General features: G+C 40.4%; 2 protein-coding genes across 4 annotated transcripts; both read left to right on the top strand.

Annotated features, from left to right (window-relative positions):
- Positions 1-269: 269 nt before the first annotated feature.
- HSPA14 (heat shock protein family A (Hsp70) member 14) lies at positions 270-11,655 on the top strand. Its single transcript, XM_056482121.1, has 14 exons — positions 270-374; positions 465-545; positions 728-810; positions 1,810-1,858; positions 2,660-2,753; positions 2,872-2,962; positions 4,053-4,157; positions 4,733-4,894; positions 5,307-5,462; positions 6,679-6,781; positions 8,293-8,505; positions 8,895-9,068; positions 9,612-9,682; positions 10,948-11,655. Exons 1-14 carry the CDS (start codon positions 318-320, stop codon positions 11,024-11,026), a joined length of 1,518 nt encoding a protein of 505 aa, XP_056338096.1. The 5' UTR covers positions 270-317; the 3' UTR covers positions 11,027-11,655.
- Positions 11,656-12,522: 867 nt separating this feature from the next.
- Positions 12,523-24,475, top strand: SUV39H2 (SUV39H2 histone lysine methyltransferase). 3 transcript variants are annotated; one of them, XM_056482123.1, is made up of 7 exons: positions 12,523-12,682; positions 13,635-13,780; positions 14,693-15,368; positions 17,236-17,417; positions 18,559-18,688; positions 20,046-20,161; positions 22,317-23,845. In XM_056482123.1, exons 1-6 carry the CDS (start codon positions 12,523-12,525, stop codon positions 20,153-20,155), a joined length of 1,404 nt encoding a protein of 467 aa, XP_056338098.1. In that variant the 3' UTR covers positions 20,156-20,161; positions 22,317-23,845. The 3 variants fall into 3 exon arrangements, with proteins under 3 accessions (XP_056338098.1, XP_056338099.1, XP_056338097.1); XM_056482124.1 differs by having other exon boundaries at positions 14,693-15,364; positions 17,271-17,417; positions 20,046-24,475; XM_056482122.1 differs by having other exon boundaries at positions 20,046-24,475.
- Positions 24,476-24,562: the final 87 nt, after the last annotated feature.

Here is a 24,562-nt window from a genome sequence, read left to right as displayed (position 1 = left end):
TAAATCACACACAAACCACACTCGCTGCTTTCTCCACCCTAATCTCGATTTTCCATTTTGATTTCTCTGTGTTCCGATTCCAGCACTTTAACTCCGGTTTTCCCCCGCCCGGTGCCCCGGGTTACACCGCCCCTCACGGACCCGCCTCTTCCCTCAGCGCCGCTTCCCGCCGAAACCCGCGCGCAGTCTGCCCCGTTGCTATGCGCGATGACGCCTCTCGCTCCGCTATTTCTCATTGGCTGCTCGGCCGGCGGCGGCGCGGCGCGGGATTGGCTGGGAGCGGGCCCGCGCGGGGCACGTCGGGGCGGGAGAGGCCGATGGCGGCCATCGGGGTGCACCTGGGCGCCACCTGTGCCTGCGCCGCCGTCTACAAGGTGAGGGCCGGGGCCGCTCGGGGAGCTCGGCCTGGGCCGTGGAGCCCCCACAGGCTCACGGCTGAGCCTCCCTCTCTTCTCTCTTCCCAGGATGGCCGCGCCGACGTGGTCGCCAACGATGCCGGGGACAGGGTCACTCCCGCGGTTGTGGCGTTCTCGGAGAGCGAGGAGGTGAGGCTGCCCCTCCGCGGGATGCTGTGAGGAGGAGGAAGGGGGGGTCTCTGTCTGCTAATCTGTTTTTCCTTTTGTATTTTCCTCTCTTTTTCATTCAGGTTGTTGGATGCTGTGGGGAGGAGGGAGCTCTGTCTGCTACTCAGTTTTTCCTTGTGTGTTTTTCTTTATTTTTCATTCAGGTTGTTGGCTTAGCTGCGAAGCAAAGTAGGATAAGAAATATTTCAAGCACTGTAGTGAAAGTAAAGCAGATCCTTGGGCGAAGGTAAGAGTACCGGCCTGAGGGAGGCGGTGAGAAATTTTTTTCATTTAAAGCTGGTTTGACGTCTCAGCACTAATACTGAAGGCATCTCTAAAAAAAAAAAATCATTCTGTTATCATAGAGTCATTGACCTGTTTTGTTTGGAAGGGATTTTAATGATCACCTCCCTTCCAACTCCGCTTTCCCTAGACCAGGTTGGTACTATGATCTTCTGAGCCTGTATTTTCTTCCAGCAGCAATGAGTTGCTTCTGGAAATAGAAGAGTAGAGAAGAAAAATTGTATTTTAGGTCTGAACTTGTCTGTGAAGATCAAGTTGTGAAATATAGTAGCAAGTTGCATATATGCTTTTCACACATTAAGTTTCCTACCTGTGATTTCTTGTCACTAGATTGCTTTTCTGTGTGTAAAATCCGCTGTGGTTTTGTTTGCATGAAACTTTGTGTTGCTTTTATTGCAACAGTGAAACTATTGATGAGTGCCTGTTGTGATTCCTGTTAGTGGAGCTGTGACAATTTGCACTGGCAATTACAGTGACAGTAGAACTAAACCTCTTGGGTTGGTGTTAACATCAGAGATGTCACAAAACTTTTTAGTGATAACCCAGCTGTGTGTTACAGCCATTTCATTGACAGGATTTGACAAGATGTCGCCCATTCTGGTGTATTTCTCAGCACTTTTCAGGTGCAGACCTTCACTGAAATCTTCTATAATGTTCATGGGGGATAGCAGGTTAAAACAATGTGGTTTTGGTTTTCCTTTTCTGTAAGTAGTAGGTATTTTTTCAATCATAAGCTTTGGGAAAGGAGAATGAGAGATGCCACCAGCCAGAACTACTGGGTTTTCTTCTACTCTGTAAATGTATCTGTAGAGTGAAAACAGGAATTTTTGTTTCAAGCATAGCTTGATGTGTTGGAGATGTTAAAAGTAATACCAGCAAGATGCATTTGTGCAATTAACCTTAAACACATGATTTATTTTGTTGTTTTGAATTTTTATGACAGTGCTGATGACCCTCAGGCAAAGAAATATATTGCAGAAAGCAAATGCTCTGTGAGTATGATGATTTGTGTAATTGTATGCTTTTCTTGTCATTATTTGGGCCACACCATGGCCATGTTCTATAGTGATCAGCTCTCATCATCTCATGTCCCTTTGCTGCTATGTGGAATGTTTCTGTTTTTATCCAGTAGATAACCATGTTCTGGGTTCTGCCAGCATAATATCTTAGTTCCAACTGAAATTTTTTTATCTCTTGGCCATTCTCCAAAGAGATAAATCCTAATATATTTAGGTAGTAGCGTTGTGTTTTTCCTTAGAGCTGGTAGAAGATACTCAAGTTGCAGCACCTTGTGATTAACATCTTTAACCAGTGATTTAATCTCAGTATTGATTTTGCATAATTACCATCCTTATTGCTAGAAAATTTTGCAAAACAGGAGAAGAATTATCCTAGAAATTACATTCATAACAGAAGAATGAGTTTTTCGCTGGGTTTTGGCTGTTCAATTTGGTGTAATTTTTTAAATGGCTGGGGTTTTTCTTCTGGAATATAACCAGGAGTGTACTTTTGTTCTAAGCATTGCTTTTGTATTCAGAAAAACTTAATAGAAAGGGAAAGTCTGGACTCTTTCAGTTTTTAGATGTCTCTGTTGTGTCTATCATATGTTGAAGGTCTTTTTGTGATCTTTGATAAGTATCTTGAAAGTCTTTATCCATTGTAGTAGAATATTAATGCAGAGAGTTTTACACAGTCCAGTGCTATTTTTTTTTTAATAAAACATAAGTTAAATACTACTTTTTTGTTATTAACCAAATTACTGTGTAACAAAGGTATTTTGGTTTTGCTTACAGATAATTGAGAAGAATGGGAAACTTCAGTATGAGATAGATAACAAACTTATTAACCCAGAAGAAGTGGCAAAACTAATTTTCAGTAAAATGAAAGGTATATAATAATTAAGTTTATAACATGTTTTAGCTTTTTAAGCTGTCCTTTTTAAGATGTCATACATTTTTTTCTTTTTTGCTTTTACTGACCATGCTCTGCCTGTGTTTCTAAACAGAGACTGCCCAGTCTGCATTGGGTTCAGATGTGAATGATGTTGTTGTCACTGTACCATTTGATTTTGGAGAGAATCAGAAAAATGCCCTTGGGTAAGAGCATTGAGGTTTTCTGTTACTTTATGTGCCTAAAGCAGATGGGCTGGAAGATCAGCAGAGGGAATTCTGCTGCTGGACTTCAACTCGTGACCATCAGTCATTATATTGGGATGTTATTTAAACTGGGAAAATATGAAAGCAAGAGATCAAATCCTGAGTTGAGAAACTTGTAATGCAATTTGCTGATGTGACCAAAAAGAAATTCTGAATCACTGCAGTGAGAGGAAATTTTGATTTCATCAAGGATAGAACCTCATTTCAGATCAGGATCTTCAGTGACCCCTTTGAAATGCAAATAATTTCACACCCTCCTCCGTAATTTCCTTCCCTGCCCTTCATACTCCCCAGAGTGGTGCTGCATGGCCTCTTGAGGTCTGCTTTGTCAGAGTGCAGGTATGGAATACATACCAATTTTCTACTTGCAAAATTCTGTTTGGAAGCACTTTTGCTCTAACAGTTGCTCAGCAGGAAAATAGAAGCATACTTAAAGCTAAGCATAAATGGCAGCATCTGTTTCTACTTTCTGATATGTAGAAGCCCTTACATTTAGTTGTCATGGAAGAAAGAAATAAAGCACACCTAAAAGTTGGTCAGAAAACAACAAGCTAGGGAATTCACTGTCTATAATGAAACATTCTATTGCTCTGGTGTAGCTTCAAAGTGAAGGAAACAGTAGTTGGGTATTCCCAGGGTTACTGAAGTTTCAAGAAAACATGTGAGTTAAATGTTGCAACTGAGGCATGTTGAAATAATGTATCAAAGAGTTTTAATACCGCACCTGAAGATAAGTTACCAGGTTTGATTCAGGGTGAGGTGTATTTTGCATTTTTATGGATTATGTAGTCTGATAGACCAGTGTTATCTTTGACAATGAGCGCACAGCAGATCCAATTATTTGAAGAACACAGTAGCAATTGACCTTCTTGGTACTCTTCTTTTCCAGTCACTCAGTCTTGTTAATATCATATCATGCTATAAACAAGGTCTGATTAGGTGGCACATGTAGTTCAGGTGAAATGTTAATAGTGTGTGACTATAGTGAGATCATTAAAGTAAAATGAAATGCTGTTCTGGCTCATTGCAGGGAGGCAGCTGCAGCTGCTGGGTTCAATGTTATGAGATTAATTCATGAGCCATCTGCAGCTCTCCTCGCTTATGGAATTGGCCAAGATTCACCCACTGGGAAAAGGTAAAATTCTAATATTTTACTTCTTTTTAAACTGCTGTACTTAAATCCTGAGAAATCTTAAATGAGGAAATGCTGTGTTGCCTTAATGTGAGGCTCGTTTTGCTTTTTCCTCTCAAGACAATAAGCATTTAGGAGTTGTAATTTTGTAGTGTATTAAATCCCATTGTTTTGATCTTTATATTCTGAGAATTATCCTTGAAGATTTGTCCCTAGTTTCAGACTTTCTGTTTAATAAGCTGATTGTCTTGAAGAAGAATGCATTACTTTTTAAACGTATTTTGGCATAGCTGGTTTTAATTGTGGAAGATGGGATCATTTTACATGGGCTGGAAGAACTAAAGCAGAGCTGAGTTCAGTATGTGCAGTTCAGTATGTGCATCTGGTTGTATTTATGAATATAGAGATAATTCACTTTCAAAATAGCAAAGACTGCTATCAATTTGAACTTTTTTTGTTCTTGTTTGGTGTTTCTTTACTATTCTCTTTTGTCCAATTAAAACCTTCAGTGCATGGTGATAATCTTCTGAAAGTGTGTCAAAATTAATGCTACTTTCAATATTTTTTTAACGTGGCAGCAATGTGCTGGTTTATAAACTGGGTGGAACATCACTTTCTATCACAGTCATAGAGGTAAACAGTGGAATATATCGTGTACTCGCTACAAACACAGATGACAGCATTGGTGGAGTTTGCTTCACAGAAGCTCTGGCACAACACCTAGCTTCTGAATTTCAGAGGTAAGATATGAATTCCAGGCATGTTGCTGTTAGGATAGGATCTTCATTATGTGGTGCTTGCTTTAAAAAAAAAACAAAACAGAAGACTGTCTGTGAGTGAAATGGTTCAAGTAAAGACGGTGTTGAAGGAGCAGTGATTTGTTTGGGGCTGGGAAATGCCTGGGTTTGGTTGGATGTTGCCTGAAGTTGGTGTTGAACTGTAACAGTTCAGCTGTGATCTCTGCTGAGATTGTGCAAACTTTCAGTAGTGGCATTGTAGTTAATACTAAAATGTTCACACAAAAAAAAAGTTCAAGAGCTCTAAGCTGTTTTTCCTTTCAGAAAGAGCTACCACTCAAATTCCTGCCTCTTTAAGCTGGTCTCATCTTTTTTTTTTTTTTTTTTTTTTTTTTTTTTTTTTTTTTTAATACAGGTCTTGTAAACATGATATTAGAGGAAATCCCAGAGCCATGATGAAGTTAATGAACAGTGCTGATATTGCAAAACACTCTTTATCAACTCTGGGAAGTGCAAACTGTTTTGTAGATTCATTGTATGATGGATTGGATTTTGATTGCAATGTGTCCAGGTAAGGCAGATCTTGAAGCTACTGAAATCTTTCTAGGTGGTATTATGGATGTTTATTCAGTAAGTTTTGATTTCTGATAGTCTTTATTTTAGAGAAGGAAGTAAGATTGAAGGCAAATTTACTGTTTAATATTGATGGTTCTCTTATGCTGTTATCTGTAGGGTCTGGGCAGTCACGCTAACGCTGTTGCCCTGATGGTGAGAAAATGAAGTGCAAAAAGGCACGGGGAGACCCCATCTTTGTAGTCTAGTTCTTGATGGCAGGAGAGTAGATACTGTAATGAATGAAGGTGGCTGTTTCCCTTGTTGTTGTTGTGCTTTACTTGAAGAAAAGATGGCTTGTGAACTCTCCATCTAAATGAGATCCAGAATGGTAGGACTCCTGAAAGTCTTGGTGTTGCTTCTCAGTGAGAGCTGGAGTAGAAAGATGTTTTCTGTCTTTTTGTTCCTACTGCTGTGTCCTACTCAGTCCCTTTTCCCTTGGGATGATCTCTTACTGAGATTTTTAGCTTGCTTTGATTCCTCTTCCAGAAAGCAGCAGCAGTTTCAGCAAAATTAAACAGACATTTCCATGCCAGAAGTCCAGCAGTTGGAGCTGCTAAAATAAGGCACAGCATGTTTGAAAGTGTGAGAAGCAATAACTGTATAACTGGGATCAGCTCACTTTTGGACCAGGATGCCAATTCTGTGGATCAGCATTGCAGACTTCAATTTGTTGTATTTGTGCAGAATAGAATTTCATTTGCAGGCTTGAAAGAGACAAAAGCAGAGAGACAAGTTTGTTTTTTAATTTGCTTAATCTCTTCCTTGTGTGACAATGAGGACACAGCTTGATTTGCCCCTGAAAATGGAGTCCTTATATCCATTTTAAAGATCATGAAGCAGTTACAGGATTTTTTTTTTTGTTTTTTTGGCATGAGTCAAGACAGCAATACTGGTGTTGTCAAGACAACAATACTGGTTTTTTTCCTCTAGAGTACCCTGAAGTAGAATGAATGTGCATTCATGTAGGTGGTGTTGATGGAACTAATAGCACAGATACTTCCACAACAAAATCACTTGAAGATTAATAATGGAAAAGATGACTTTTTAAAAAATTCCTTAGTACCAGCCGAAGAACTAAAGTATATTCTAAAAATTTTTGTTCTTCCAGTTCAGGTATTTGTCTCTAATGGATGACATGATCATTTTTGAATGTTTTATTTTTCTTTTTTTAGGGCCAGGTTTGAACTTATCTGTTCTTCACTTTTTAGTAAATGTGTAGAAGCAATTAAAAAGCTCTTGCAGCAAGTTGGATTTACAGCAGATGATATTAATAAGGTAAGAATATAAATCTTTTATCTCTAGGACGTTTCCACAAGAACAATGCTTTTGGAGCCTGTTTTCCTTGCAGACTGAGATTTCATGATATATTTGAGCACTTTTGACTGGGATCCAACAAAGTATAGATTCAGGATCTTTAGAACTGCTGTATTGCTTTTCATTGCAGGTATTTGAAGTTAAGTATAAGGTAGAGTCTTATTCAATTGTGTGTTTTTACTGTGTATCGAATAGATTGGGAAGATTTGTCTCCATTTGGTGTTTGTGTAACTGCCCAAATTCAACCTGAGGAGTACCTTCCTTAAGTTCAGTCTGTGGGCTTTGTTCTGCCTTCATTGGATTTTGGACAGGGTTTGCTGACAATTCTGAATAAAGGCAAAGTTTTGACTTGAAGTTGAACAAATCACTAAGTGTCCACTTTTTGCCTGTGCTCCTCCTTGCTGGCTTAAAAACCACATGAGGTGCCAAACCAGAGAGTGTTTTAATCCCAAAGGTGGTGAGCAAGGCAGCAAACATTATTAGTTTAATTCATGTCTCTTAGTGTAAGGGAGGAAATTCATCTCCCCACTTTGTACCTGTGCTTGGAAAATGGTGCTGCATTCATTGCTGGCAGAATTGACTCATCAGGTCTGCAGCTAAAGCTGTCTGGTGCTTTCAATGACATTTGATGTTGTTTCAGACTCTTAATTAGTGTTTGCTCTGTCACATCTCAGTTTCTCTGATGGTTAATGAAGTATCCCAGGCCACTGTTGAAAGAATGGCTTTTGTTTTCTGGTGGCAGTGTTTTTTAGGTGGCCTTTTAGGTTCTCAAGCTTTAATGCTTTGGATGGAGAACAGTGGAACACTTTAAATGTAAAAATAAATAAGTTCAGAGTTGTAAATTGGTTTTATGTTTTACATGAGGAAAAGTGGGAGTTAGCTTTGTTTCCATATCTGGCTGATGTCAACAAAGTCACTGTAGTAAGACTTGGACTTACAGATAATACCTGACATGCTCCTTCCTACAGATGCATGATTGAAGGGTGAGTGGCAAGCAGCACAAGTTACAACATGGGGAAATTTTAGATGCCAGGAAAGGAATGTGTAGTATGAGGGAAATCAGATGCTGAATTAAGGGCTTACAGAGTCTGTGGAATATGTATCTGTGGAGGATACATATTCCTGAGCAGCCAGTTGTAACTGTGCCTGTTCTGGTCAGGAGGTTGGACTAGATCACCTCTGGAAGTCCCTTTCAACCTGATGTTCTTTTTGTGTTGAATTTTTCAGTTTTCAAAGTGTTACTTTATCTAGGTGATTCTTGCTGTAAGAAAAACTTTTCAAAGACATCATATTTCCTTTAATTTCAAAAGCAAAAGTATCAGAAGTCAAGAAAAGATGACATCAGTTTTTATTTCAACAACTGCAGATAATAAAATATCTTAGAGCAGTTTGTATTTCTGCAGTGCAGGGTGTGACCTGTCTGTTTTATGTCACAGACTAAAGGTTTGAAATTATTATGATGTGTTTTTCAGGTAGTTCTTTGTGGTGGGTCTGCCCGAATCCCAAAGCTACAGCAGCTGATCAAAGATATTTTCCCAACTGTGGAATTACTGAATTCAATTCCTCCAGATGAAGTTATTCCCATTGGTGCAGCCATAGAGGCAGGAATTCTGCTAGGGAAAGAGAATACCTTGTTAGAAGAAGATGCACTCATTGAGTGTTCTGCCAAAGATATTCTTCTTAAGGTAAGGCTAAATTTACAATATTAGAAAATTTTACTGTTGCAGTGAATATATAGCACTGATTATGTGTGACTGATGTTAGAGAAACAGCATTGTTTTATAATTACATCTACAGAGTTGCTATAGATCATCAGTACATGGTAACTTAGGCTTATTGACAAAAAAATTGACAGGAAAAACTGATTTTAAGGGGACATAGTTTGTATCTTTCCTATGTTGTAATAGCTGGACTTCTCATTTATAGGAATGTCAGGGTTTTTTACCTGCTGTGATGGTAAATGTGATAGAGGGAATGATCTTGGTTTTCTTTTCTTGTGGTAACACTTCCAGCTCAGTGAAGCACCTAAAGAAAAACATGAACTATATTCTTTCTTTTTTTTTTCTTTTTTAAGGGAGTAGATGAATCAGGGGCTGACAAGTTCACAGTGCTATTTCCATCAGGGACACCACTGCCAGCACGAAGGCAGCACACCCTGCATGCTCCTGGAAATACTTCCTCTGTGTGCCTTGAGCTGTACGAGTCATTGGGGAAGAGTCCCATGAATGAAGAAGAGAAATTTGCACAGGTGAGGGTGTGCACTCTTGTGCACTTCTAACAGCAGCTGCCTGGAAATCAGTTGGACCTGGAAAAAAAGTGGAAACCAATTTCACCAATACCAAAGCTTGTTGTTAGAAAATTGCAATAAATTCAATTTACCACAGTGGAAAGATGAAATGATTCTGTCAAGTAAGGGTTTAAAGCTGTTGGTTGGGAGTCAAACTACAGAGAAAACACAGCTTTTTTGAAACAGTTATGATGTGCTTTCATTGGAAAGCATCAGGAAAGGGGCAGATGTGTCTGAAATTCATGGAATATTTAAGAAGATTGTTATTCCACTTTAATTCTGCCCAGATATCATTAAAGGGGATAGAGGAGGGACATTACCTAATAATTACAGTATTCTAAAGGGCACTGTGGGAGTGATAGCTAAATCAGGGATAGATCCTGACCCAAACCACAAAAACAATGCATGAATTTTCACATCTTGGCTATTGTGTCACTTTCCTTGAACTGCTGCACAAGAACTTGAAGAACCTATTATAATCAAACTTTTTTTATTTTTTAATAGATTGTACTCCAGGATTTAGAGAAAAAGGAGGATGGCCTACATGATATACTGACTGTTCTCACTATGAAAAGGTACTCAAAACACTTGTTCTGCTGTTTACCCTGCTGTGTCACACTTCTGACAAGCAGTCTTTGCTCCTGTTACAGAGTATTTAATTTTTTTGAGAATTTTCAGCATTTTATTGGTCACAGGGCTGTACAGTCCTAGCAGGCGTAAATTCTGTAGAAATGTGGATTTTCTTCAGTAGCTCTGGTGCTTTCATTGTTTGATTCCTAAAGAAACAAAGCTTAATACAATTGTGTAGATTATTTTTAGCAACTTCTGAACTGTTGATCAGTTTAACTGTGAGAGCAGTAAGGATCTCAGACAGTCAGACTTGTAATGCTCAGGCTTGCAAGTGGGTTGGGTAGTTTCGCTGAATGCCCACACTCTTGGGAGAAACTGAAGGAGATTTTGTCTTCTTTAGTTATGAAAGACTGTCAAATTTACAGTGGCTCTGTCCTTTCAGAGGCAGGGCTGTTAAGCAGAGAAGCAATGCCATAGGAAATTTCTATTTGCTATTTAAGTTTAAAAATAGTTCATTTTCTTATGTTAGCTATCAGGTGTATTAATGCCTGTTAATAGACCTCAACTAAAATGCCTTGTTTGTCATACAGAGATTTATACTGAGCACTGATAAGGAAAACATTTTGGGGATTATAGGTGCAACTCTGTCATACAGAAAAACAGCATTATTTTGAAGGAGGTTTAAGTAATATTTAGGGGAAAAGGGAGAGGAAGCTTAGTAGAAAACATCTATTTATACCTAAATATTTTGTATGACTGTATGCCTAGCTGAAGTAGGGCTCAATATTGTTTCTTAATTCTTGGATTTTGACAATTAAGGTTTTCCTTGTTGAAGGAGATCCTTGGAATTTAAAGACTACTTACACTTCAAAAGTCATGTTCTCATGCTATGACATGTTTATCAATCCATTGCTGTTACTCAGTTCTCATGTGGAATATTATTCAAAATATTCCTTGTATTTTAGTTACAAACCTGCACAAAATAAATTCAATTGCAATATTTAAATGTGTTCCTAGATATATTCCAGCATACGTAGAGAATATAGATGCTTTAAGGGCAAGAAGTGCATATAAAAACACTGACTAAAATAAACTTAATTTCATAAACTAATTTCATCTGCATTGAAGCATGTTTGTCCCTGGATATTTTGATGCTGATCTGTCATGCTTTTATCTGTCTGAAGACTATTGTTTATCCTGTCTGGCACATGCACTAACATAGTAAGTGTTGTTGAGATAATCCTAAACATAACACTATCTTTTTTTCTAGGGATGGGTCCTTGCACGTTACCTGCACAGATCAAGACACTGGAAAGTGTGAAATCATCACTGTTGAAGTGGCATCATAGTCCATTTTGGAAGGCAACACTTTTCTAACTTGATTTTTGTCTCTTACTGGCTTTTCTGCCAAAGCAGTGACTCTCTGTGATGACTCTCATGATTCTCAGAGGACTGTAATAAACTAAAGTAAAATGCCACCAAATTAATTTGCCACCAAGTCTGCTTAGAGTGTGGTGCAAAACATTAGTCAAGACAGTGACAATTAGTCAGCATTAGTCAAGATAGTGAACAGCAGATGGCTGAATTATCAGCAGTTGATTTACAAAATGCAAAACACAAATGCTTGTGCCTGTGGTTCAGCAACAAGCATATTACATAGTTTGAAGATTTTTACTTGACTAATCAGGTCTTGTACCCATTCAGCCAGTGCATCTGTGGCTTCAGTAGTACAGCTTTGAACCCTAGAAAACAAGACTGGTGAAAATCCAATTTCTGGTAATTATACTAGAATCCTGTGTGGTCTTGATATTGCCCAAAACCCTGAAGGTGGAGCCCATTTGTGCTGGCTTTTTGAGCAGGTGAATTTTTTTTTAGGAGATTTTTTTTCTGTAAAAGGGTTTTGTGATATTACCTGAGAAATGTAAGAGTTAAGTGTGTTTATTTATATGTTATTAAAAAATAATTTTTTTTACGCAGATCCTTGGCAATCTCCATTTTTTGTGGTACTGTTTTAAATCTGTATTGTCATACACTTGTCTGGGTGTAAGCTGGCAGGTTTTTTCAATAACTAGATGGAGCAGGCAGGTGTGGTTATGGACTATGAGGATCTCAGCCTAAAGTGCAGTTAAGGGACAACAGTTCAGTGCTTAGAACTGTGTATTACCTTGTAAAATACTGAAAGTATCACAGAAGAGCCTCAAAAATTAGAGAACATAGAGCAAGGGATACTTGTCTGGTATTTGAAACCTGTCTGGGTTTGAAGAGGATTATATTCCATTACCTGAGATTTGAAGCAAACTTGAAAACCTCTTCAACAAATGCCTGAGAGGAGCCTTCATGTCAGTGATTGCCCAGGAGAAAGAGCTCCACAGGATGAGAGGTTGCTGACTTGTAAACTGTGGCAGGGGAGGTTTGGGTTGGGCAGTGGGAGGAATTTCTTCACATTAAAGGTAACTAGGCATTGTAAGGGGCTGCCAGGAGGTGGTGGAGTCGCCATTCCTGGAGGTGTTCAATGGGAGCCGGGACGTGGCACCCGGGGCCACGGGCTGGGTGACACGGTGGTGGTTGGTCATAGGTTGGAAGTTATGATCTCAGAGGCCTTTTCTAAACTGATCGATTATGTGATTCTGTGAAAGCTACGTTAATAATAAACACCTCATACGACGAGTGAGGTGGGATGACGGTGTAACTTTTTGTTTGTTTTTCTTAAATCTCTAATAGTGCCGGGACCATTTCTCCGGCGTTCTTTTCAGTTCTGCAGAGCTGAGGGGCCCGGGAAGGAAGCTGCTTGGCGCTTCCCCCTCCCTCCCCAGGCACTGCAGAGCTCCAAGAGAACAAAGGCGCAATGGCTTTAAACGCGCGCCGCTCTCCCGGGCCCGTCCCGCCGCGGGCCCCTCACGGCAGAGCGGGAAAGGGGCGGTGGGCGGAGCGCGCGGGGCCGCCCTCTCCTTCCGGCAGGGGCAGAGCCAGTGCGGCCTCCCCCAAGATGGAGGGCTGGCGAGGAGGTGAGGGGGGAGCGGGCTGGGGACGGCGCGGCCCGGGGCTCTGCTGCCCCCCAGGCTCTGCCCGCCCTGCTCCGGGCGCTGGGGGGCTGGGACGGGCTGTGGGGGGGAGGACGGGCGAGGAAGCTCCCGCTCGTTCTCGGCGATATCTCCAGTCTCCCACGCCTCTGCCCCCAGACCCGCGGTGCGGCGGGAAGGGAAGGGCCGGGGGTCCTGCCCGCTTCCCTGAGCGTCCTGCCCGCTGCCCCTGGGGAGCTGTGGAAGGGAGGGCGGGAGGTGCCTGGGTGAACCTGGAGCGGGGGTGGGACGCGGGAAAGGCACCGCCGCCCCCTCCCGAGCCCTGAGAGCGGGAGAGCCCCGCGGAGCCCGGGGGAGGCGGGCACGGCCCTGCAGCCGCGGCTGCCGCTCTGCCCTCCATCCAGCCCTTGGTGCCGGTGTTTCCCGGGCCCTGGCGCCCTGCCGAGTGTCTCGTCCCTCCGATCCGCCTGGATCCTCTTGATCCGCGATCCTTCTGAATGAGGGCTGTGGGTCTCTATCTCCTCGTCCAGTCACCATGGTTGCATCGCCAGTGCTCAGTTGCGCTTGACTACAGAAATTTGGCGGTCTTGTTAAAGAATGGAGGTTTCCTGCTTCAGTTCAGTTATGCGATGCTGTAATTGTAGGAAAATTGCTCGGTGCTTAGTGTATCTTTCACCTGTGGAAGTCTCTGCTTTCCAAAATATTTGTTGGTTTTTTTAAGTGTTCATTCTCTACAGAATAAAGGTGCAGGGAGGGAATCATTAACGTGTTTCACTTGACACGTTAGAGAAGGGGTTGAGTTGGAGATGCTGCAGTTGTACAAGAGACTCGTGGACTGCTGTCAAAAATGGTAATGTGGGGACTCTGGGATGAGGCATAATGATTTCTATTTAGCTAAGACATTAAATAGGATTCTTTACTAATTTTCTTATTGTAGCCTGGTATGTGCCATGTCTAGCTTCACTTGAGACCCTCCAAGAATTATGTAGGAAGGAAAATCTCACATGTAAATCCATTGGAATCACCAACAAGAGTCTAAAGAGTTATGAGGTGGAATATTTGTGTGACTACAAGGTAGAAGAGGTAAGAGAAACACAGACCAATTTGATCACTCTTTCAGCTGAAATATGGAAGCAAGCCAAAGGTAGTTTTGCTTGTAATATAAAGCAGCAGGCAGTGAGGACAAAGCTTTTTCTGGCATCAAGTTGATTATTTTTTGAACTTTGAACTGTAAAGAGAAAGCAGTGTAAACTGCTACTTTCATTATGTGGAAAGAAGATCTTTTCCTGAAATTACAGACATGTTAGAATATGAAATGTTTCACGTTTGCATATCCGATACTTTAGGGTGGTAGTTCAGTATGCAGACAACCATATGTATCTCTCTCAATCCTTTTAGTTTGTTTAATGAAGAATTAGGGCCATGTACTGCAAATGGATTTCTGTGAAATTCAGTCTCAGGATTTGTCCTTGTTACAGTTATTTGTCCTTTTTAAATAAGGGAAAAATATATGCTGCTTCATTTTAAATACAATATTACATGTATTAAATTAATTACTGTTCTGGGAGAATGGGTTTTAGACTTTTTTTTGCTAAATTTTGGATTTATTTTTTTTGTTCTGTATGTGATACGACTGCATTCTGCTTGTGCACACGAGTCACACAGCGAGTTAGCATAACTTACCACCTGCCTTGACAAACTAGCCTCCTCCTCCAGGTATGCTGTTAGCAATCAGAGTTAATCCCAACTTCTCAATTTCTTTGGCCCTAGAGATGATTTGTAAAGTATGCAAAGTTGTGCTGTAAGTTAATTTGCAAACAAAAAACCTGTTTTTTCTCTTTCTCCCCAGTTGTAATTTTTATGGGGACATCAAGGCCTTCTGCCCTGTGTGCTGATCCTTAAGTCCAGAGCTCTTGTGTTGTCTGTGTGCTCTGTGATGCTTGATTTCAGCAACATGGACTCTGACTAAATCTCTATCTCTTTCTGTATTTCAAGGGCAAAGCATACTATCTTGTGAAATGGAAAGGATGGCCAGAATCTTCAAATACTTGGGAACCTCGGAAACATCTGAACTGCCCTCTGCTTATTGAGAACTTTCTTAAAGACAAGAATGAATACTTGTCTAGAAGGAGAGAAGGCAAAGCAATGAAAGTGAGAAACCATGTTAAAACTTTGAAACCTGCAATTGCAGATTATGTTGTAAAGAAGGCTAAACAAAGAATAGCTCTGCAGAGGTGGAAAGAAGAACTCAACAGGAAAAAGAATCACAAAGCGATGATTCTGGTAGAAAACACTGTGGATCTTGAAGGCCCTCCTTTAGATTTCTACTACATAAATGAGTATAAACCTGCTCCAGGAATAAATGTGCTCAATGGAATAACAACTGGCTGTGAATGTGCTGACTGCCCTGCTGAGAAGTGCTGTCCAAAGGAGGCTGGGTTTATTTTGGCATACAATAAACGTAAGAAATTGAAAATCCAGCCTGGTTTGCCCATCTATGAGTGCAATTCATATTGTAGGTGTGGGCCGGACTGCCTGAATAGGATTGTACAGAAAGGGACCCCATATTCCCTCTGCATCTTCAGAACCAACAATGGCCGTGGCTGGGGAGTAAAAACCCTCCAGAAAATTAAAACCAACAGTTTTGTGATGGAGTATGTTGGAGAGGTAGGTATGTATTTATCTTGTATGGATGGGTTGCATACAATCAAGGAAATGTTAGATAAAATCTTAATGAGCTTTCTCTCAGCTTTAACACTTCTGGACTTCTTCACCCAGAGGGTGGTGAGGCACTGGAACAGACTCTCCTGGGAGGTGATCACAGCAACAAGCCTGACAGAGTTCATGGAGTGTTTGGACAATACTCTCAGGCACATGGTGTGATTCCTGGGGGTGTCCTGGGCAGGGCTAGGACTCAGTGATCCTTGTGGGACTCTTCCAGCTCAGGATATTCTGTGTTTCTACTATATAATGGATCAGTCTGCTATTGAGTAGAGTGATAAAGGGACATTCAAGTTAACAGCAAAATTATGTTGCCTATAACATTCCTTCATTCCAGAGCAGTTGTAAAAGGTCAAAAGTAAAGAGAATATTGATCTCATATGGCACTAAAGAATTAATTTAGATACATGGCCTAATAGTATTTCTAAAGGCATGTCCTTAATTTCTTTCATGGGAATAATATTCTTCCTTCTTCCCTGATCATCTTTTTTGCAGTTTTTGCCATTCCCAAAACACAGTTGTTACAAAATCCTTGCACAGTCTTTCAGTTTCTTTTCTCTTTTGTCTGAACTTCTAAAGTAGTATTTCCAAACATATTTATTGCTTCTGATTAACAGCAAGAATAAGACCCATAATACGGACGTTATCTGTTTATTCAATCTCATACTCTTTCAAAGAGAACTTTTATTTTATAAAATACAGGCCTTGAGTTACTCTTGAGATTTTGTATTACCCTGTGTTTATGTGGCTCAGCCTCTGCTCTGTTCCAGGGCTCTTCACACCAGCAGTTTCTGGCAGCCTCTCTGTTACAGTTGCATTTTTTACCACAAATCTGCCTTGCTACTATGCTGCCTCAAAATATTTCCTTCTGTCCCTTTATACATTGTTTATACTCTTAAGTAGATTTCCTCCATGCTTCCTGCCCCAAAGCTTCTAACTTCTCAGTTCATGTATTTCCTTTAAATGTACAAAAGGTCAGACATTCCAAATATCTCTGTTAATGCAGAAAGGTGATTATGTAATTTTGTTGCTTAAAGGAAAAAGTATGTATTTACTGTATCTACTTAAGATCTACTGCTGAGTTCTCAAATCTCATGTGTCAGATTTTAGAGGAATTTGTTGTCCAATTCCATCACATTTTATATCTCTCTTGCTTCCAAATTATGATTTCTTTGCTGAATCTGCACAACAGAATGTGTTTAATGTGACAGGCTGCAGATGAAGTTGTTTTAGCTGCTTCTTCTGTCGACAGTGACACACTTGCCTAATTGAATAGGTTGAGCTTTGTGAAGTGATGTCTGTCTGAGCTGCCATGAATAGGATCTTTCATTGCAGTCAAAAATAGCAGGAAGAGATGCTTCTGGGAAGAGAGGAAATGAATATCGGGCTGTAAATGTGGTTGGATTTTAAAGACTGATACCTGTCGATTTTCATGTGCAAAGGGAAAAGGTTGAATCTTGGTTTTATGTGAAGTAAACAAGGCTTTCTGAGTCTAATGGAAAAAGTGTGTATAATAGAAACTTCAAGTAAAAACAGTTGATTGTATTATCATCAAAACTGTTAATGGAGAGTGCTGATATGTTTTTTTTCCCCCAGAGACAAGGTAGAGCTGTGCATCAGCTGTAGACAAATTGCATCCAGAGAAGCCTCAATCAAAAATAATTAGTTCAGCTACATGTACTCTTACGTATTCTTAATTCATTAGATGGAATGCTATTTCAACATCCAAAACTTATTGTGGTATTCTTTACTAAGTATTTTTCTATCTTGATTGTGATTTTTGTTTTGATTTAGTAACAGTTAATAATACGATGCAGGTTTCTTTTTTCCTTTTTTTTTTCCCTTTTTCCAGGTGATTACAAGTGAGGAAGCAGAGAGGCGAGGCCAACTCTATGACAACCAGGGAAATACATACTTGTTTGATTTGGACTATGACTCAGATGAATTTACAGTAGATGCAGCTCGATATGGAAATGTGTCCCATTTTGTGAACCACAGTGTAAGACCTTGTTTTGTATACTAAGAATTTGGAGAATGATCCTAATTGTGCTAGAAATGTCTTCTACTGTAAACATTTCCTTACTGTAGTCACAGTTTTTCTGGAGTAGTTTGCTTCGTGTCAGCACAGTCCAGTTACTCAGATGATATAATAAATAGAACAGAATACTTGGCCTTACTTGGATTGAGACTGCCTACAAAAATCTGGGGGAGTGGACATCCTATAGGACTGGCATTTTCACTGAATCAACTGATTCTATGCAACCAAAATAGGGTTGGTTTGAGTGTGTTAATTTTGAGTACATGAAATACTTAAAATGTGACAGATCCTTAATAAAATTAGCCGGGAGTCAAAGATGACAGGAACTTATGTGTTCTTTTGTAGCTGGGCAGGATGGAATGTTACCCTGAATTTCTCAGACTTCAATGTAAAGTTAAATGTCTGTAACTTCACTTACGATACTTTAATGTGTCATATATTTCACTGTTAAAGAACAAAAAAGCATTCAGAGTTTAACAGTCTCAGGGACTACTGACTTCTGACACTTAATCCAGAGAAAATGAGAAAGTAGTTTCTAGTTCTAGCTTAGTGACCTTCTCCCTCCTCCTGGCATCCAGACCGTGGCAGGGAATTCAGAAGCCAAGCAGGTTTGCAGTTTAGAGTAGAAATTCAAGCATATTATGAAGATGTTATCTCTGGCCTGGAGGCAATGCTTAAGCATCAGCTTAGAGTAGTGAGTCTGTGGGGCTTGAAACACTAGGTTGTTTTGAGTTTTCTTTCAACTTTAATTCTTTTTATGGCTTTTGTTGGTACATACTCTGAATGTAGCTCTAATTATTTTGTCACCATTTTTGTTGTCACCTTTGAAGGTGCTACTTTTTTATAAGTTGTTGCATATTAGTGTAGTCTGCACATTGTGCTAAGGTTGCCTTCCAGGAAGGACTTGAATCTGAGCTACGAATCATGTTCTCCTGGAACATTATTTCAATTTGTTGATTTCAGAAGATAATTTAATTACACACTTCTGTCACTGAGACAAGAGCCCATTCTTTCTTTGCTGAGACCTTGGTTTACTTAAACCCTTCGGTGAAATTAAATGTTCATTTTTCTAAACAGAAATTGCATTAATTTTTGCTTACAGTGTGATCCAAATCTTCAAGTCTTCAACGTATTTATTGATAACCTCGACTTACGTCTTCCTCGAATAGCGCTGTTCTCTACCCGAACCATCAAGGCTGGAGAAGAGCTAACCTTTGACTATCAGATGAAAGGTCTGCACATTTTAACATGGTTCTTGTGGGAGTTTTGGGATGCTGGTGGGTTTTACTGCAGCCTGAATGATGGTAGCATTTCAGCTCAGGCACGGCTTTTTATAACACAGCTCTGGCTTTCAGAAGAGTCATTGCTTGTGATGTGTAGTGCAGAGAAGAGCACACCCAGAAGCTTTTGCCTATATCTCTAGTGCATTGCCTCCCTCAGTGCTCCTAGCACATCAGGGATTGTCTGGTGAAGCAAATGATTTTGAAGCTTTGTCCCAGGAATGCTCAAAGGAATGCTCAGGCTGCCCACAAATAAAGCTTTCCTTTTTTCAAATTGGCATTTCAGGTAAACTACTTTCTAGGGAGTCTGCTAGTGATAGTTACTAAGATAGATACTAAGTCAGTTGTAACAGCTCAGCAGGATGAGGTACCATAGGTTTCTCTTTGAGTTCTGGTGTCTGTAGGCCTCAGTTGAGGATGGAACAGCTGTTTCAGCTGGGAGGGAGTTAATTTCTTCTTCATGGCTGCTATAGTGCTGTGTTTTAGATTCAGTATGAGAATAATGCTGATAACTCACTGATGTTTTGGTTGTTGCTAAGTGGTGTTTTTCTTAAGAACTTTTTTGTGTCACGTACTTTACCAGTGAGGAGGTAGACAAAACAGTGTAAAAAAGAAAGCTGGGAGAGAGCATAGACAGATTAACTGGTCAAAGGGATATTCCATGCCAGAGAATGCCATACCCAGTGTAGAAACTGGGGAGATATCCAGAAGGGGATGATCAGAGTTGGGGGATGGCCTCTAGGCATCAATGAGCCGTAGGTAAGCAACTGTATGTGCGTCACTCGTGTTTGGTTTTTTATTTTACCACTACTACTACAACTAACAATAATCAACATTGCTATAATCAGAATATCATCATTATTACAGTATTTTGCTGTTTCAGTTATAAAACTGTTCTAATCCCAACCTACAAGTTTTTTTTACAAGGTTCTCCTCCCTGTTCCACAGGGGTAGAAGAGAGCATCTGTGTGGTGTTTCACTGCCAGCTGGGTTTAAACCACGATACTGCCAAATTTATCTTAAACCTTAAAATTCCTCTTTCTCTCTGTTTAAGACACTGACATTGAAGGCCAGCTGCACTCTCAGCTGATCTGTGTGGATACCTGGGGGGTTCAAAGTTCAAGTCTGAGCTTTGGATTCCGATGTGTATTCCAGGTATTGCACAATTAGCTGTAGCAAAGGTGCCAGTAGAATCTGAGTACAGCTTCACACACAGCTCTTTTAGAAGGCCTTTAGAAGCTGTGTAAATACTGGCATGATCTTGGTCTGTCTTTTAGAACTTCCTTACTTGTGTTCATCTGTGTTGCAGGTTCAATAGATCTGACTTCAGACTCTGCTGAAGGTCTTAGCCCATCCAAAAAGAGGATCAGAACTGTCTGTAAATGTGGAGCTGTGTGTTGCAGAGGTTATCTCAACTGAGTTCGGGTATCCAAAGTCACAAATAGTTTGTTCTTTTTTTAATGTGTTTTAAGAAGACTCTCCTTTCACGTATACATTCAAGTATTCTTACATCTAATGTAAATAAGGATGGTGAAAACAAGCTATTGTGTAATTGAAATGGCATTGGCCAAAGAAAGAGACTGTAGTGTTTCAAGCCAATATAAAACTGATAATGGGGGATTAAAAATTCAATATTCTTGAGCAGTTGTTTAGGAAACCATAAAATGTATGCAAAGAAAACTCTAAAACGTACTTTGATTTGGGTATTCTTAGAATCACAGAATAAGCTGGTTTGGAAGGGACCCTCAAGGGTCATCATGTCCATCTCTTTGTCCTGCACAGGACATCCCCAAGAGTCACACCCTGTGCTGAGAGCAGAGTCCAAACACTTCTTAAACTCTGCCAGTCTTGATGCAGTAACCACACCCCTGGGGAGCCTGTTCCAGTGCCCAACCACCCTTTGGGTGAAAAACTTTTTCCTAATATCCAACCTAAACCTCCATGACTCAGCTTCAGGCTGTTTCCTCAAGTCTTGTCACTGGTCACCAGAGTGAACAGATAGGTTCCTGCCCCTCTGCTTCCCCTTGTGAGGATGTTGAAGAGCTCAGTGAGGTCTCCCCTCAGCCTCAACTTCTGCAGGCTGAACAGACTGACTTCAGCTCCTCCTCATGAAGTTTCCCTTCAGAACCTTCACCATCCTTGTGGCCTCCTTTAGATGCCCTCTAATGTTTCAATGTCTTTTTTTATATTGTGGTGCCCAAAACTGACCCTAGCACTTGAGATGAGGCCACCTCAGGGCAGAGAAGAGCAGGATGATCCCCTCCCTTGCCTGGCTGCTGATGCTGTGTCTGATGCTCCCCAGGACAGGGTTGGCCCACTTGCCTGCCAGGGCATTGCTGACCCATGTTCATTGTCACAGACATTTGAGTGTGAGCTCTCAGCCATAGGCCTTCAGGAACTGATTCCAGCAGGATGAAGTGATGCTACATGTTTTCTACACCTTGAGAAGTCAGGAGGCATTATATTTGAATGGTAAATCTTAGTTGGCACTTCTTTTGCTTTTTTGTTATATAAAGAAAAGCTTGAAGATCTTAGCAATAACAGTTATGGCACCAGGATGAGGGATTAAGGAGAGCCAGTGTGTAAATAAAGGCTCAGAAGAGTGCGAATTGTAAAATGTCCATGGAACTCCATGAAAGGGAAGTAATTGCAGAAAGAAAACTAGAGAGACAAAAGCTCAATTAAAACTTAACCTGGCCACTTCTTTAAAGCATGTAAAATGTTTTTAAGATACATTAATAGCAAAGGAAGGGGCAAGGAAAACCTCCATTCTTTATTGGACATGGTTGGGGAATATGGTTGACAAAGATGGGGAAAAGGCTGAGGTACCTAACACCTCCTTTGCCTCAGTTTTCAACGTTAAGACAGCTCTTCTGTCCTCAGGGCAGCTGACTCCTGAGCTGATAGACAGGCATGGGGAGTAGGATAGTTCCCCTATAATCCAGGAGGAAGTGGTTAGAGACCTGCTGAGTCACTTAGATGCTCTTGAGTCCATGGGACCAGATGGGATCCATCTTTGGGTGATAAGGGAGCTGGCAGATGAGTTCACCAAGCCACTCCATCATTTACCTGGAGAAAAGGAGGCCCAGGGCTGACCTTACCGTTCTCTGCAACTCCCTGATAGGAGGGTGTAGCCAGGTGAGGGTCAGTCTCCCAGGGAACCAGCAATAGGATGAGGAAACATAGCCTCAAGCTGGTTAGGTTGGACATAAGGAAAAATTTCTTCACAGAAGGGATGATTGGACACTGGAATGGGCTGCTCAGAGAGGAGCATCCTGAAGGTGTTTAAAAAAAGCATAGACATGGCACTCAGTGCCATAGGCTGGTTGACAAAGTGGTATTTGGTCATAGGTTGGACTTGATGATCTCAAAAGTGTTTTCCAGCCTAATTGAATTCTGTAATTGGTATTAACAGATCCCAAATGTGAAACTTGATCTTCTTAGCTGATGTTATGTACAGCTTTTTCAGTTGTTATGCTCTGATTTTTAGTTAGGATTCTATAGGAGGACTGCAGTTCCACAGAGCATTTTTAAATGTGGAATTGTTGGAAGTAACATTCACTGTTTGTTTTCATTGCAGAAATTTGGCAGTCGTGGCTGAACCAAGTTGCTGGCTACAGTTTGGAAATAGCTAGCAAAAGGTTAAGGAGGGCAGCCCATTGTCTAACAAAGCCAATGCATTCTGGAGATAAGCTCTGTTATCTGTTAGGTGCAAAAGAGCCCTGGGATTGATGTAAATTCACAACTGGTTTTGGTTAAATTTTTACATACTGTGTCTTTTTTACCTAGTGACAGACTTCTAAGATACTAGGCCTGTATTTTCTGGTTGCAAAAATGTTAACTTCAGTGAAGTTAGTCTAGGGGTGAGAATACCCATTTGCTGTAGACATTTGTAAGATGTTCTTGTATGTAAAGGCTGAGAAATGTGCTGTTCTTCAGCTGCTTGAGTCCTTTTTTTTCCCTGATCATCTTAAAGTTGTCTCAATCTATTCATAACATATGCTAAGTTTTGCTTGTCTTCAGAACCACAGAAGAGCAGTTGAGGTAGGTGATGAGTGGAGTTACAACCAAGGTCCATGCTCTAGGGATGATCCACGTGCTTTTTTCTCACAGACTCAGAGCTTGTAAAACTTGCATATTGCTTACCAGTCCTGTAAATGTTGACAGGGTCAGGCAGAACTATGTTGCTCCATTAATGGATGCTCCATAGCTAGATGCTGGCTATGTATCATAGGTCAGCTAGTTACCTTTATAAGGTGCACAGCTGTTGGCTCAGGTGAATGAAGTCAAGTACCCAGCATGTAACTGTTTACTTAATTTGTTAGAAAATGCCTTAAATTCCATGTTAATTACTAGCACTTCAAAAAGAGGTTATTCCTTAAGAAGCACAGTTGCATTTGTACTGAAGATCTGGCGCTTTGGTAGCAAATGATATTTTATATGCTACTAGCCAAAATCAATTTTACACTTTTGGTGAAGAGCATGGGCCACTGGAAATGCTGTGTGAGTTTTGTAATCTACAATACACGTTGAAATAGAGACTATATTGCTTAATGAATAGGAGAAAGTTTGCTTAGATTTAAAAATATTTAATGTGATTTGGCTCACCTGTATCCACGCAGTTGATAAACACTGAATGTTGTCAGTTTTTGTCATGCCATATCTCTAATGTTTGTTTTTTTTAATTTGAAGTTTTAAGTGGAATGTGGAGCTTTAATGTCAGCAAACTCTAGATGATCTTGCATCATTTGGAGTCATTAGTGCTTTCTCTTGCATGTAGCTCAAATGAGCAGTGCATTCCATGTGGATGGAATCTGCAGTCTCCAGCTCCTTAATCCGCTGCAGCCTGCGCTGCCCCCGCAGGATGGAGTGGCTGCAGCAAGAGACCATTCCTGAGTGCAGCCCCAGGCTCCTCTTTCTCCCCCTGCCCAGATTGATTTAAATATTGCAACTTGATGCATTTTAGAAGGTAACAGTTGTGGCAGTTGTACTGGAGTGCAGTGTCTGCCTTTTCCAGAGGCAGAGAATATCACCAGCACTGGACTAACACTGCTCTTTGTTAAGGATCTGTGTGTTATCTTCTGCCATAAATAAAGAACCATTAATTTATGTTCTGGGAGGTAGCAGTATTTTGTATTTATTTGAAGGAAACCCATGGATCCAGTTTCCAACATAAGAGCCTTGAACAGTATTTTATATTTACATATCCTTAGTGTATTTGGATTGCAGTCAGTGAATTAGCTTAATGGGACACTGTGTCACTTTTAAAACTCCTTTTACTGTTTGTAAGAGTTTGGCAGAAAATTGCCAAACTGGAAATGGATTTAAAAAACAAGAAAAGATGTTTTCAATTTCTTAGGGAAGCTAAACTAGCCCAGCTTCTGCCTTTGTTTTGCTTTGTGGTCTGTTGGCATTGTCATGGCCACCAGTTCAGTTGTGTGTATGCACTTCCTGGGGGCTGGTGACCTGTGACCTGTCCTCCAGCTGTTCTTTTTTTGTTGGTTTCCTTTTTACTTTCTGGTAGCAAAACTGAAGCTGCAAGATCACCTGTAAGAAAAGCTATTGTCTATTTAATCTCCAAGTTAAGTCAATCTTTTGGTTATTTTTAATGTATGTTTTAGAAACTGTATTAGAATATGCAGTTTGTGAGCTCAGGAACATTTTCTTTTCATACTGTGTCATCTCTAGTATTGCTATCTTCCTATAGTTTTTGATAAAATAAATTAAATTTAGTTTTTATTTTGTTGTTGTCATTTTTAAAAAAAAAAAATTAGCCTGTCACAATTAGTTGTAGCAGTAGAATTTGCTTTAAGACTGCAACCTCTT

This window comes from Oenanthe melanoleuca, chromosome 1A, assembly GCF_029582105.1.
Source record: "Oenanthe melanoleuca isolate GR-GAL-2019-014 chromosome 1A, OMel1.0, whole genome shotgun sequence".
Lineage (NCBI taxonomy): Eukaryota > Metazoa > Chordata > Aves > Passeriformes > Muscicapidae > Oenanthe > Oenanthe melanoleuca.
This window is presented reverse-complemented; position numbering and strand designations above follow the sequence as displayed.

What these genes read in the sequence shown, in the direction of transcription:
- HSPA14 (XM_056482121.1), top strand. Translation starts at nt 318, where the DNA reads ATGGCGGCCATCGGGGTGCACCTGGGCGCCACCTGTGCCTGCGCCGCC. An exon ending in CGTTCTCGGAGAGCGAGGAG is followed by an intron (nt 546 to 727) that starts GTGAGGCTGCCC and finishes TTTTTCATTCAG; the next exon opens with GTTGTTGGCTTAGCTGCGAA. An exon ending in CAGCAGATGATATTAATAAG is followed by an intron (nt 6,782 to 8,292) that starts GTAAGAATATAA and finishes TGTGTTTTTCAG; the next exon opens with GTAGTTCTTTGTGGTGGGTC.
- SUV39H2 (XM_056482122.1), top strand. Translation starts at nt 12,523, where the DNA reads ATGGCTTTAAACGCGCGCCGCTCTCCCGGGCCCGTCCCGCCGCGGGCC. An exon ending in GTGACTACAAGGTAGAAGAG is followed by an intron (nt 13,781 to 14,692) that starts GTAAGAGAAACA and finishes CTGTATTTCAAG; the next exon opens with GGCAAAGCATACTATCTTGT. An exon ending in CCCATTTTGTGAACCACAGT is followed by an intron (nt 17,418 to 18,558) that starts GTAAGACCTTGT and finishes TTTTGCTTACAG; the next exon opens with TGTGATCCAAATCTTCAAGT.